The following is a 15,373-nucleotide window of genomic DNA, read 5'->3' on the forward strand; positions in this document are numbered from 1 at the left end:
TTAAATTTTGAAAACTAAATTAAGCTAATTTAAATTGTAGCGCGCGACCATTGAATTACATATAGGAATTTTAATTCAATGGTTTGGCGTAAGTTATTTATTCTCTAGTTGTGTGAGTCGTTGGTCGGTCAATTTATTTATTTCAGCATATGATAGTGCTGAGATCAGTGAGGAGTTTTATTATGCGTCTACAATATAAAAAATATTGAAAATGTCATATCAAATATAGGGGCTATTATGTAGCGATCCGTAAGAAGGGGATCTAACTAAGATTTCCTTATGAAGTGTTATAATAGGGGAGGAGGGGTTTTGAAATTTATTACGTAAAATATTTTTTATGTAAAAAAAAATAATTTCTTTTTAAATTTATCAAAAATTTTATTTTTTCATGGAAAACACGTATTTCGTATATTTCAGTGCAGATTTATGGAACAAATTATACTGTGTTATTTCACATTTTCATTTTAATTTTATAAACAGTTTATAATAAACTGCGCTATATAAATATAAATAATTGATTGATTGATTGATTAATAGAAAGGGTTTGTACAGATTATGATTTTATTGCAGAAAATATTTTTGTTACGTAAGAAAGTGTTACTGAGAGAGAAAAAAGCAGTTTTTGTGTTACTTAATACTCGAACGGATATAAAATAAAATAAAACCAAACACTGCAACCTACAAATATTTGAGGTTTAATTTGATTGTAATTTTGATTGAAGTTCAGTTTAAAAAAACTAGACAATAATATCCATTTTATTGCCGTGAAAATATTTTCATGAATTGATTGACGAGAACAGAGAATGCCGCAAAAATTTGTGAAAAAACTCATCTTGTTCAAACTGAATAGATCAACGAAGTAATATGCTACACGCCTATTTAAATAAACAAATGCTCAATAAATTGCGTTACGAAATTTCATCAAACAAATAATTCGCGTTGATAAATATTTGACCAGCTCGCCTATATTGATACAGGTGCATGTTTTTTGTCTGGCATTTTGCAATCTATTTTCGTAATTTTAAAACTTATTTATTTTTTGCTATTTTATTGAAAGTTTGACGCCGATAAATTTCATACCAAGATACAAAACAACGTTTGCCCGTCCATGTGCAATTTTTTGAAAATATAAAAATTTCGCAATGAGACTCATTTTCAGCAATCTGTTTGATTCTATCAATACAAATTTATTCGAATTTTAACCAAGGCTCACCATATGAACGAATTTTCTAAAAATATATTTTATATTTTGTTAGATCTGAAAATTTATATTAAAACAGTGAAAAAAGTAGAAAATAAATTTTGTAATAATTGAAATAAAGTCTAAAGCATAAAATCAAAACGCTTATCGTTAAACAAAGAAATCAAGCTAAAGATTAAAATAAAAAAGTTGAAAGAGCGTGGTTCATTTATATCATACCCATATACCAGAATAATAATAATTCTATTAAAACTACTACTTCTACTGCTGCTGCTACTACTGCTACTACTACTGTTACTACTACTACTACTGCTGCTAATAATAATAACAATATAATTATTATTATAAATGGTAACAATTATTTATAGCAGTACCAGAGATCATTTATAAAAAGGCCAATTAAATAAATACTCAAAAAAATATATCAATTGTTGTTTCTAATCTTTAATATTATTATTGTTTTTATCTTTTTTTCAAAAAATTAAGCTTAAGTAGAATTGCGCTAACATGTTAAAAAATTTCAGGTAAATTCGAAAATTGACATTGGGCTTTAATAACGTGAAACATTCTAACACAACGAAGACTTTAAAAACTTTGATGCTCGTTACTACAGACCCTGATTTCCAATTCCAACAACAGTGTTGCTTCCAAAGATCGTCAAGTGTTCGTTATTTCGTAGGTTCAAGATAGCCGATAGATGAACACAACTGCTTCAAACACAAACTTTGTTGAACGTTTATTTGAATAGTGATAGAAACACTAAACTAATCCAAGTAAAACCTGCATAAATCACATTTACGACTTCGCTTCAAACCTCGCTTCAAGCCTTCGCTTCACTGCTTGAAACCTGTCTTTCTCAGCTCGAAACCTGATTGTAAGTCTCACTACGGAGGACCTAGATTTTTAGCTTAGATTTAATTTTTGTTTACAATCCTCCATCCAAAGATTACAAATACAGCAAAGATAACAATAATCAAATAATAAATTATATAACGCTATTTAATCATTCCGGTGTTTGAAGCGCTATTAAACATATGTATGAAAGGTGGTGACACCGACCATTTCAGCACTGCATCCTGTCGGTGTCTGAATTTGGAAAGAAATCCGGAAATATGAATGTTCTCAACAATGCATCTAATTACTTGCATTCATAGATCAAACAATGCTTTTTCTCGGTACGGTTAATGCTAATTTTTACCCACATTATTCCGATCAATTATATATATCATACAGAAATATATTTCCCAATTATTTAAAAAAATTATCGACCAGTTCTAACAATTTTTTCAACAGTCACTAAGTAATGGCAACTAAAGTGCAGATTGTTTGCCTACAAACAATGCAGAAAGAATTTGTCAGTACATCCTTAATGACTGATTCATAAGATTTGTGTTCATTAAAAAGTTTGGAAGCTTATAAATTATTAAAAAATATGTTAGTAAATTTTTTTTAAATACAAGCTGCTTATAATTATGATCAAATAGAATATTTGATCAAACTTCTAATAATAAAAATAAGTTAAAAGCGCGTTCAAATAACCTAATCGATCCCTAACTTCATCGTTGAAAGGAATTCATTCAATGGTTAAACAATACCATACAAAACAGAATGTAGAAGAATTTTATCTCAGCCTGCACTAATGGATGTTAATTTATTATAAATAGTTTCATGTATTTATTATAAATTGTATATATAATATATTTATAATATATTATATTATATATATATAATATATTTATAATATAATATATTTTTATATAACTGGCTTCCCAGGGTGTCATATTCTGCTAGCGTCTTTTATAAATTGGCGCCCAACGTGGGGCCTTGTCACCCTTTTAAAAATCCTCCTCCTCATTAATTTATTATTTATTATTTTAAAATTTCCGACAATTGGCGCCCAACGTGGGGCCTTGTCACCCTTTTAAAAATCCTCCTCCTCCTCATTAATTTATTATTTATTATTTTAAAATTTCCGACAATTGGCGCCCAACGTGGGGCTTCGAATAACAATTTTTCAAGTTATCGAGGTTTCCATTTTACTTTTAATTATTACTTCAGTTTTTGAAGTATCGAATTTCGTTTACGATTGATTTACTGAGTAACTCGTTGTAAAATATAACAATTTTTCTTGTTTTTTTTGCATTTTTATTACATTATCGAGTAATTGCACACATTTGATATTTTGATAGTATTAAGATTTGTATTTGAGTTGCACCATGCCAAATCGCAAAACACATCCTAGGCAAAGTGAGATGCCAGATGAGGAAGTAAATGTAAATAATAGAATTTTTAGTAAAACTAAAGAGTGGAGAGTTAGTAGATTTAATGGCTCAGAAGATATAACTGAGTATTTTTGTCAATTTGAAATAACCGCAAAAGTAAATAAGTGGACATCACAAGAAAAAGCACTATCCCTTTTGCATGCACTAGATGGGAAAGCAAGAGGTGTATTTCACGAATTACCAGATATTGACACAGTCACGTATAACGAGATTAAAGAGCTGTTGTTTAAACGATTTGGACCATCGAACTATTCAGAAACACACGAGTATAGTTTATCGCAGCTTAGATTACAAAAAGATCAGAACATTCGAGATGTGTCCCAGGAAGTTAACAGACTGTCAAGGCTATCCTATCCAGAGTTAAGTAATGCCATGAGAGAAAAGTTTGCAGTAAAACATTTAATTAATGCCATTGGTAATAAAGATATCATGTTTTATGTAAAGGACAAAGAACCAAGAACATTAGATGAAGTATGTCAACTATATGAAAAATATAAAGTTTTATCAGATGATGGCAAGAGAAGTCATTCGAGATCTTTAATTCAGATAGTTCAAGATAATGACGAGTTTGATGATAAGAAATCCAATGTTGTTAAACAGGATGATCCAATTACAAATATGAATAACAAAATAGAAAAATTGTTCAGCATGATTGATGAGATTAAACGAGATAAGTTTGAAACCAGAAATAACAATCAGAGAAAAGATGTTAACAATAAGTTTGGAAATAATAATAATTTAGTCAGAAACAACAGTACGATTGACCAAAGAAAAAGTAATTATCAGCAAAATAACAGAAACTTCAGTCAAGTGAACACTAATAACTTCAGACAAAATGTTGGTAGTTTTAAAAATACGACGAGATTAAATCGAAACGTTCAAACAGTAAAAACGCCCTACAAGTGTAACCACGATAAGGAAGCATTAGTTCATTTAGGAGCTGTATTTAGAAACAAACATTTAAAATGCCTACTAGATAGTGGTGCAGATGTGAATCTTTGTCCAAAGAAATTTGTTGATGATTTGAAAATTTTGAAAAGTAACAAAGAATTGTATGCAGTTAATAACATGGAGTTAATAGTAAACGGAACAATTACACTGCCATTAGAACTTAAGTATCAGAAGATTCTTACAACTTTCTATGTGTCACCAAACGTTGATCATATAATTCTAGGAAAGAATTGGTTATATGATAACAATTGCATTTGGAATTTTAGAAGGAGTAGTGTTGTAATAAACGGAAAAAGTTACAACCTCGTAAAATCTAGACAAGAAACAGATATAAGATGCATTTCGAAAGTTACAGCTGTCATCCCACCCCGCAGTGAAATGTTCATTCAGACGTTTATAGAAAAATCAAATTTGAAGCCTTTAGGACAGAATACAGCATGGTCAACTAGCATAAATAAAATCAAAAACAATTTGTTAACTGCGAGATCATTAATTGATGTCAATAAACCGTCTACGAGTATTAGAGTATGTAACATATCTGATGAGAAAGTTGAAATACCTAAGGATCAAGTAATCACCAAATTACATGAAGTAGTTGTAGTTGATGATGAAGTTCAAGAATCAAATAACAAGCCCACCAAAGAATATGATGAGACTATAAAAACAATAGTTGATGAGGTACATTCCAGTGTCCAAATAATATTCGTGGTAACTTGAGAAAGTTGTTGCTGAAGTATAAAAATATTCTCTCATTAAGCGAGTTTGATTTAGGAAGAACTAATGTAACGCAACATGAAATTGATACCGGAGCAAACAGACCATTTCGCCAAGCATTGCGACCGCAACCTAGAGCACATCTACCAATCATTGACAATTTGTTAGAAGAGATGTTACAGCAAAAAGTTATAGAACCTTGTCAGAGCGAATGGGCTTCTAATTTAGTATTAGTTAAAAAGAAAGATAATTCCTACAGATTCTGTGTGGATTATAGAAAGTTGAATGAAATAACGATTAAAGATGTGTATCTACTTCCTCGAATAGACTCATGTCTCGATTTGTTGTCTGGATCCCAATGGTTCAGTTCATTCGATTTAAGATCAGGATATCATCAGGTTGAAGTTCATCCTAAAGACAGAAATAAGACCACGTTTGTTTGTCATCGCGGTACTTTCAGATTTCCTAGAATGCCATTTGGACTTTGTAACGCTCCTGCCACATTTCAAAGATTAATGGATAATATCATGATAGGATTAAATTTTGAAACCTGTTTAGTTTACTTAGACGATATAATCATATTTAGTAAAAATTTAAACGAACATTTAAAAAGATTAGAACTGTTGTTTCAAAGATTGCACCAGGCAAATTTAAAGCTCAAACCGTCGAAGTGTCATTTAATGCAGAAATCAGTTAGCTGTTTAGGTTATATAGTTAGTGATAAAGGGATCGGAACGGACCCAATTAAAATTACAGCAATCAAAGATTGGCCAGTACCAACTACACTGAAACAAAGTAGAGCATTTGTAGGTTTGTGCCAGTACTACAGACGATTTGTACCAGATTTTTCAGAAATAGCAGCTCCGTTATATGAATTGACAAAGAAATGTAACAAGTTTCAATGGACGCACGCATGCCAAACTGCTTTTGATAGTTTGAAAGAAAAATTAATCAGTTCTGAAATATTAGCTCTACCTAATGACGAGGATGCATTTATTTTAGATTGCGATGCTTCAGATAAAGCTATGGGTGCAGTACTTTCACAATTACAAGATGGAGTAGAAAAACCCATTTGTTACGGTAGTCAGTTATTTAATAAACATGAGATGAATTACAATGTAACCAGGAAAGAATTACTTGCAATTATAACATTTGTGAAAAAGTTCAGGAAGTATCTGATCGGTCGTTCATTCAAAATAAGAACAGATCATGCAGCGCTTCAGTGGCTGAGAAAAACACCAGAACCAATAGGAGAGCAACTGGGTTTACCAGTTAAAGAAACTGGGTTGACTAGTGAGGCAGCTTCGAGTAATCAGTGCCTCTTCTGGTCCCTAAGAGACTTAACGCGTGATTCTATGCTCATTGGCATAGATTCAGAAACGTCTTAAGTTCTCAAAGAGTCAGCCTTGGGTTCACCAGTTAGGCAGCTTCGAGTAATCAGTGCCTATTCTGGTATCTAAGAGACTTAATGCATGATTCTATGCTCATTGGCATAGTTTCAGAAACGTCTTAAGTTCTCAAAAGTGGATTTGGTACGAGACTCTATGCTCATTGGCATAGTTTCGCACGCGTACTAGAGTCACACAATTTGTTTCCAGTGTTGTTCTGACTCTTGTTGTCTTGTGTTGGTCGTGCGAAAGCCGATCAGACTCGACGGCCCAGTGAAAACAGGCCAGGGTTGTGCGAAAGCCGACCGACTGACTGACAGGCCCAGTGAAAACAGGCCCTTGGTCGTGCGAAAGCCGATCAGACTCGACGGCCCAGTGAAAACAGGCCAGGGTTGTGCGAAAGCCGACCGACTGACTGACAGGCCCAGTGAAAACAGGCCCTTGGTCGTGCGAAAGCCGATCAGACTTGACGGCCCAGTGAAAACAGGCCAAGGTTGTGCGAAAGCCGACCGACTGACAGACAGCCTTGGGTTCTGTGAAAACGAATCCGCCTCCTTCTTTTCTTTCTTGTGCTATTTGTGGACCTAGGGTTCTTTGCTGGATTCTATACTCATTGGTATAGTTTCACACGCAGCTTGGAATTTCCATAGGCTCCGATTTTTGTGATTCATTTTTTTTTTTTTATTTATTGGAGTTGTATCGACATCACCATCGGATACACACGTCGAAGTTGTACGATTAAAACGCCAAGAAACATATTCCAAGTTGAAGACCCAACAAGAAGAGTTCTAATTCCTGTATTCCAGTTTGTTCATTGACATTTACATTCTTATAGAGTTCATTAGTTCAATTCCTTTTATTTACTTCCGTCGATTAATAAAATTGTTATCGAATATTTTTACGCGTTCGTGTGTTACTCAGTAAAATCATATAATTCGAAAAAGCCCAGTGCCACACAGGACTGGTCGAACTCACGATAAAAATATACACAAAAATTATTGTCGGACCATACAAAAATTCCCTGAGAAAGATAGAGGAGGAGATTGCTTCCTCTTATCATTTTAATTTATTATTATTTTAAAATTTTCGACAATTGGCGCCCAACGTGGGACCTTGTCACCCTTTTAAAAATCCTCCTCCTCCTCATTAATTTATTATTTATTATTTTAAAATTTCCGACAATATATATATATATATATATATATACAGTATTGTATGAATTCTAACATTTTTGGTTGTAATTGGTAAAATTCATACAATACTGTGTAAAATATTGTCTCCTTCCAAATCTATGCCAGTTTTGAATATTCTCAAGCATATGTTTGTCCTTTTGTTAATTTGGATTCTAAAGCTGAACACAGTAATCCAACTTAGGTCGAACCAATGCTTTAATCGGTTCAATGTGACGATCATGTCTCTGCTTTTTACTGTTACTTTTATCATACCCAGAGTCCTGATTGCACTTTTAGCTGTCTCGATGCATTGCCACGCTACCCTACCATTCCGACAGATTATCACCCCTAGATTCTTTTCCTTTTCTACACTATTTAGTGGCGTGTTTCCAAGTTTGAATACGTTTTCCTTGTTATTTGCTCCCATATGTATGACTTCACATTTGTCGGTCTTGAATACCATCTGCCAATCCTCAGACCATTTGCATTATTTGGCAGATCGCATGCCAGAATTTCAGTATCTTCATAGTTGTCTACAACAGCACATAATTTAGTGTCATCTTCAAATATTGAGATTTTAGACTTTATTCCTAAACCACTATCATTAATGTATATTACAAATAGTAAAGGTCCTAATACGGTCGATTTTATACACAAAACGGTTATTTTGTCCTTTTTCTGAGTTTTATTAAAAACCTTCCCACAATTTGGAAGTGGAGTGTCCCGGCCAAGGAGTGTCCCGGCCACTCTCGACATCCGCCACTGGTTGTAGTTAATATCTCTAATGACATGTAACTCGTGTTAAACACTCTTTTGCCAAATCTGCTTTTGCTTTTTCTAGTCTTTTTCTCTGGAACTCTCTACTTACCTCTCTGACTACTTCTCCATCACTTGCGAAGTTCAGAGCGGATCTCAAGACCCATCTGTTTTCAAAATTCATTGAGGAGCGCTGTTGAACATCGCTAAAATAGCGCTTTATAAGCTAATTGATTGATTGATTGATTGATTGATTGATTGATTGATTGATTGATTGATTGATTGATTGATTGATTGATTGATTGATTGATTGATTGATTGATTGATTGATTGATTGATTGATTGATTGATTGATTGATTGATTGATTGATTGATTGATTGATTGATTGATTGATTGATTGATTGATTGATTGATTGATTGATTGATTGATTGATTGATTGATTGATTGATTGATTGATTGATTGATTGATTGATTGATTGATTGATTGATTGATTGATTGATTGATTGATTGATTGATTGATTGATTTGTGGTGTCATTAGTTAAGATAAAAAATTATCCAACAAATGATAAAAACAACTTCAAAGGTAGTTCACGGCAAGATGTAATTTTTTAAAGAATTAAAACTTTCGCGTTGAATGTTGCGATCCTAAGATGAGTAAGCATTAAAGAATGAAGTTAAAAACACAACGCTGTATAAAACAATTTAATTTTATAATACGGACTTTAGACCGCTTCAAACGAATAATGCAGTACACATTCACTCACACATTACCAATCACACATTGAGAAAATACATAAGATGAATACACAAGCTTCGATAAGAGTAAATGAATAAAATAGAAAGATGGAGAGGAGAGCAACAAATACATAATAACTGAAATGGGCTGGTAGAACACTTTGAAGAGATATACAATTGCATTTACTTAACGTTTATCCTTCCCTCTTACATTACATTTATTCACGTGACTTGCAAATAGGTTTCATTTATAAACTGCGTTTTATTCTGATATTAACTGAAGTTTGATCTAAATACTTTAATTCACGATAATTATTATTTGTACCTTTAATATTGCAAAACCACGGGTATGTTGATTCTCTTATTGTTTTCTAACATGATAAATCAACGCACCTTAGCCACTATTTTAAAAAACCACTTTCCCTTACTTATGAAATATGAACAATTTCAATCATAACAAATCAAGCGAATATCTAAAAATTCTCCAAGACAGGATCGAAACGGAAACCTATAAAACGAGAACGAACCAGAGAACCGTTGTCAAAGCTAATAATAATGATATAGACGTCTGGTTCTCTACCTTATTAAGTAGAGTGTGCTGTTATATCAACGCTAACTGTGTTGAGATATGTTAGTGGTACTTAAATCTCTTCAAATCTCTTCAGCAAAATAAGCTTAAATCTCTTCAGAAATCTATTCAACAAAATAAGCTAGCACTAACCCGTACGTTAAATTAGATAAGATACCAGGATGGTGACATTTTGATTTGACGACTTATCCGAATTTACTAATCAGTTAGATACGATGATTATTAACAATGCTTCAAAATATAATATATGCTGTTTTGGCTTAACCAGCGCCGTTGATATTACGTTTTATAAATATAATCAATAGAGCGCTAAATTTGGTGTTTTTTTTTATTAAAAAAAAGACTAGCGAACAATTTGAAATTGAGTCAAATAAAAAAATGTTATGAAAAAATAAATTCAAGCATAAACTTTTCAAACTTTTTATTAGTTTTTTAATCTAGTTCAAAAAAATTATTTAAATTTTTTCAAAAATTCATGTTTCTTTCCGTGACAATCCCTTTAACAAGTGTGTGTGTGTGTGTGTGAAAAAATTGAATTGAGAATTACAAAAGATTACAAGTCGAATATAACCAATAATAATTTTTTTTTCAACTTACTTTTTTTTTACTTCTTCCGTCTAAATCGACCCTTATTTTGATAGAAAATTGGCCAAATTGGTTGCCCAATTGAAATGGCTCTAAAGTCTAAACGTATGATTCTTCTTCGAGCCACTATCATTTCTCGGCTTTTAGACGGTCTTCTTGATACAAATTGAGTTCATCCAGTAGATTTTTGGTAAGTTCTTTGAGTCTACCTTTGTCAGTTGGTAGAACCTTTTCCTGTTGCTCCATATCTAATGATTTCACCAAATTTATTGATTGGCAATTACCTATTTCCTCGCCTTTTTTAATTTTAATAGTGTGTTTAGCGGTATTCATTATTCTGACAGGAATAAGACCATTTTTGTTCGCTTCTACCAGGCATTTTCCAATGGTGTTTACAATCACGACGTAGATGGCCTTTTTCACTACAAATCCAGCATTGGGGTACACCATGCTGTTGGGGTTCGCGTTTCACAACCATCTTCTGGCAAGAGCATTCTTCATGTACTTGGCGTAGACGTACGTCACTTTTTGATGCTTGCTTTGCCGATTCAAAAGTGAGACTGTGCGCAACGGCATCCTTGAGTTTTCGTTTATCTGACAAGAGAAGGGATTGCTTGAGTTCCGAATCACGAAGAGCTTTGATAAACGTATCCATGCAGTTTCGTCTCTATGCTTGGGGTCTGATGTCGGATACGACAGCAATGTCAACCGTTCGATATCTTGTGTCAGCTGCTGAATGGATTCACCAGATCGTTGCGTTCTGTTTCTAAGCTGAGACCGATAAATCTGTTTCATGTGTTCTTCACCATAACGTAAGTCCAACGCGCTAACCAGAACTTCATAGTTGAAGTGGTTCTCCGCCGGAATCGTCTGAAGAACCTCTGCTGCTGAACCTCGCAGGGCCAGTATCAGTGCTGTTGCTCGTTCTTTTCCGTTCCAACAATTACTAGTTGCCGCTGCTTCGAACTGGGTTTTATAAACGTTCCAGGACATCTCTAACGGCATGGTCACTTTTTTGGATTCCTCCAATTCTCGCTTCAATTTGTCTATCTTGTGATCTACCTCAACGGTCTGACGATCAAGTTTCTGCTCGATCATTTCTATTCTTGTTGACTGTTCTTCAATCTGTTCTGCCACTTCCAATTTTACGTGTTTTAGCTGGTCCTTGATCTGTTTTAACTCTTCTCTCTGTCGTTCGGACTGTCGTTCGGACTGTTCTTTGATCTGTTTTAACTCTTCTGTCTGTCGTTCGGACTGTTGCTTTATTTCAGTTGACATACTAAGCAGAAGTTCCATCATTTTAGCGGTTGTAAACGTGCCTGTGCTAATTTCATTGTCTTCATCAGCACCATCAAACTTGAATTCGTCTGGGTTCTTACCTTCGTCAATGAGAGCTTCTCTCAGACGTGCTACTAGTACTTCTTTGTTGCCACTTGTGACAAGGCTTCGTTTCTGTAGTTCTTCTCGTAGCTGAACTACGTTCAAACCACACAGTTTTGACATCGTGTTCTTTTTCTCTGAGTAGTAATTCGCTGGTCGAAGATCCCACTTCTGACACCAATGTTATAATATTCTCGCTGTCGTAACCGATTTACGATGCGACGGGTTCAAATCTTCGATTGAATAAAATATTCCAAACAGTTATTAAACTTTATTTACAGAAGAAATCAACTATTATTAGTTATTAAACTTTATTTACAGAAAAAATCAACTAATCGTTTATTTCCAGTAAATTTGCACTAACGCAACAATTAACTTTTAAATCTTTCAAAATCTATCGCTATGACAACGTCAACAAACAAATCAAATATCGCTTTAAATAATTCACCGAATCGCTATTCACAAAATCACGAATTTCACTAATCACGAATATCACTAATCACGAATATCACTAATCACGAATATCACTAATCACGAATATCACTAATCACGAATATCACTAATCACGAATATCACTAATAACGAATATCACTAATCACGAATATCACTAATCACGAATATCACTAATCAAGAATCTTCTTGCAACGTGCGCTTATATACTCTTCGCAAGCGTCGTTTCTAGATTCTTCCAGATGGTCCGATTCTAGCATACTCTAGAATGCTCCAGTCACTAGAACATTCCAGAATACGCTAGAATCCAGTGCGTTCGGTATCACGGTTATAACAATATATTATTGTCTTTTTATTAACTTTATTGCAACTCTATGTTTACCATAAAATTTGATTGATAACGCCAAATAATAAGAATGATTGAACCCCAATTGAACAATTAAACCAGCCCCTCTAAAATGTACTCACTTGCAGTGACGAGCATTTTAGATTAAATAGGATTTTATAATTATTTCATTATTAATATTTGGTATTTGGAGTTAGAAAATAAAAGGATGTTCCCATTATTATTGTTGTTATTATTATTATTTGTTTTAATTTTAAGATTAATGCTAAATATTTTTTTCAATAAAATTAGTTTTTTTACAGGTTTAAATTTTGTTCAGCAAAAATTCTCATTTGAATGAACTTCCGCAGACTCTTTTGAATAAATGCTCTTGACGAGTCATTCAAAATAACAGAAAATAAAGATATAGCTAAATCTGTTCATATTCCATCTGTTCTATTTGTTATTTTCATATTTATTTTTATTTCAACTTTTCAAAAATTTTAGTATGAAAAAAACGACAAAGTTTAAAACATTTAAATTTTAACTCCAACTTAATATCTTGAAATTTTGCAAACCAAACTGACAGCTAGCAATCAGCTAAAGGAGAAGCGGCCGCATTGATTTTTGAAAAAAATATCCAAAATTTGCGATTGGAGCCTAAGAACTCTCAGTGAGATATCTTTTGAGAGATCGTGGAGTGAGAGAAGAGGATCAGAACAGGGAATTGTGAGAGATAATCACGAAAGATGGGAACATCGATGAACACATTCCTTTCCTCAAATACATATCTGATGAATAAATTATTTTACAATTTAATACCATTAAATTAAAATGATTTAATCTTATTTAATTTAATAACGTTTAGCTAGATTGAATAAAATCTATAGACTATTAACATTTTTGAAATAATTGCTTGAACTTTTCATGATAGTGATAGCACATTCTAGCAGCTTTCAAAAAATAAATAAAATAAATTATAGTTTACTAAAATTGTTCGTTTGTTTGTTTGTTCGTTTAGCTTTTGTTTTAGATTTCGGTAAGAGTATTTCACGGGGCAATAAATGCTCTATTAGTGTTCATAAAAGTCCTATCATAACAAGAAACATTTGAAAACCAATAAAACCAAATAGAACCAAACACGTCATTGGCAACAAATAAAAGAAATTGCACAAACAACACGCACCACAATACACAAGTAGTCACAACAACAGCCATGGTATAAACTTTTTAAAATAGATACAAATAAAATATTGAAAAAGTAAAATTTGCTAAGGGATTGTCAAAAAGAGAAAACCTAAATTCCGTAAGTCGAACCTGGAATCGTCCCAGCAGCCCCCTATATAATACCACTCTCAAACGGACGACTATAAAAGGGTGCAACCTTTCAAATTATTGTTGATTCGTTGTCTTGTTACACATGCACTACAATCCAGATGAAGTGAGCAAGAACATAGACTATGCTTCAGGCAAACACATAATAAAGTTTTTGCGCTTTTGGTACCAAGTCACTCCTGGTATTCGGGATTTTGAATAGTTAGCGGAAATAAAAAAAATATTTATGACAAATTATTTTTTTTTAAACTTTTCTGAAACAACATTTGCATTTTGTTTGCAGTTGATTTGCATATGAACATCTGCCGTTTTAATTCAAATGATGAAAATTTGAGTATTTGAAATTCAAATCAGTTTTTAAAATATTTAAAATTTTCAACAGCAAAAATTTGCTTTTCAACGAATATTCACTCATGGTTCATTTGAACAAAAATAATAATAATCTCAACCCGTTCAAATTCAAATTCATATGTTCTTTTTATTATTTTCATTTTTTACAAAATTTAGTATAAAAAAATCTAAATTTGCAAGATTTAAATTAATTTCAAATAAAACAATTTGATATTATCGACATGAACTTACAGTTTTGAAGTTTTGCAGACCAAACCGACAGCTACCCGTCCCAAGAAGATGAAGATGTTTCTGATGTGCCTTGCTGCTCTGACAGTCTTTGCACTGGCGACTGCTGGTTAGATTTCTTTCAAATATATTTTTAACAACTTTCTCTTCAGTTATTTTCACAGGCACCAACCACATGGATCTCCCTGCATTCGATCACCCTCACTGCAACACCGGAGCCAGAAACCTTGACCTTCACACAATCGACCCGTCCAATATTCTTATTTATTCTTACTGATTTCAACGGCTAACAATTATCAGCAAATAAATACTCAAATGTGTTGCAAATTGGGTTCAAACTTTTTTTTGAATTAGTGAAGTTATTTAAGACAATTAAGTTTTTTGTTTTGGGATGCAAAAATTCAAGAAAATTTTAATATTCCCTGAAAACAACTGCAAAAATAATTTAGGGTTCATTTTTAAAAATACTGGTTTTGCTCAATTGTGCGCTCCGCTACTGTTGAAACTTCTTTCAATTTTTATTCTCAGATTATGATGATAATGATGAGTATGTAGAAGGGGTTGATAGTTATACAATCGAAATTTTTAACAACTTCGCGGGAAATGATAAGCTACTTTCAAAAACCGAACTGAAAAAACTTCTGAAGAAATTTGGTGTCACTGACAAAAAAGAAATTGAAAAATCCGTGAAGAGCGAATTCGCGAAAGATTTTAACAAAGACGGATTCCTTAATTATGAAGAATTCACGGCTGATGAAGATTAAGATAAAGTTGAATAAATTGTTAAATTTTATTAATATTATAATAAAATAATCAATCATATTATTTTATCTGTAGACTATTTTAAATTAATGTTAAAATATTTTTCAAATTGAAGTATCACATTTAAGCAGTTACGTTGTTTTTTTTTGTCAAAAACAAATCAAA

At 32.7% G+C, this 15,373-nt stretch overlaps 3 protein-coding genes across 3 annotated transcripts; 2 read left to right on the plus strand and 1 right to left on the minus strand.

The window, feature by feature from the left end:
• Positions 1 to 3,417: 3,417 nt before the first annotated feature.
• HELRODRAFT_183435 (hypothetical protein) lies at positions 3,418 to 7,328 on the plus strand (the record flags this gene model as incomplete). The annotated part of the gene is made up of 3 exons (XM_009012469.1): positions 3,418 to 5,112; positions 6,747 to 7,029; positions 7,231 to 7,328. The coding sequence occupies 3 exons, from the start codon at positions 3,418 to 3,420 to the stop codon at positions 7,326 to 7,328; spliced, it is 2,076 nt and encodes a 691-aa protein (XP_009010717.1).
• Positions 7,329 to 11,730: 4,402 nt separating this feature from the next.
• Positions 11,731 to 11,880, minus strand: HELRODRAFT_91633 (hypothetical protein; the record flags this gene model as incomplete). Its single annotated transcript, XM_009012470.1, has 1 exon — positions 11,731 to 11,880. A coding segment is annotated over one exon (150 nt), but the record flags the coding sequence as incomplete, so codon positions are not given.
• A 2,072-nt stretch (positions 11,881 to 13,952) lies between these two features.
• Positions 13,953 to 15,210, plus strand: HELRODRAFT_183437 (hypothetical protein; the record flags this gene model as incomplete). Its single annotated transcript, XM_009012471.1, has 3 exons — positions 13,953 to 14,068; positions 14,452 to 14,555; positions 14,975 to 15,210. The coding sequence occupies 3 exons, from the start codon at positions 13,953 to 13,955 to the stop codon at positions 15,208 to 15,210; spliced, it is 456 nt and encodes a 151-aa protein (XP_009010719.1).
• Positions 15,211 to 15,373: the final 163 nt, after the last annotated feature.

Source organism: Helobdella robusta (genome assembly GCF_000326865.2).
Source record: "Helobdella robusta unplaced genomic scaffold HELROscaffold_107, whole genome shotgun sequence".
Lineage (NCBI taxonomy): Eukaryota > Metazoa > Annelida > Clitellata > Rhynchobdellida > Glossiphoniidae > Helobdella > Helobdella robusta.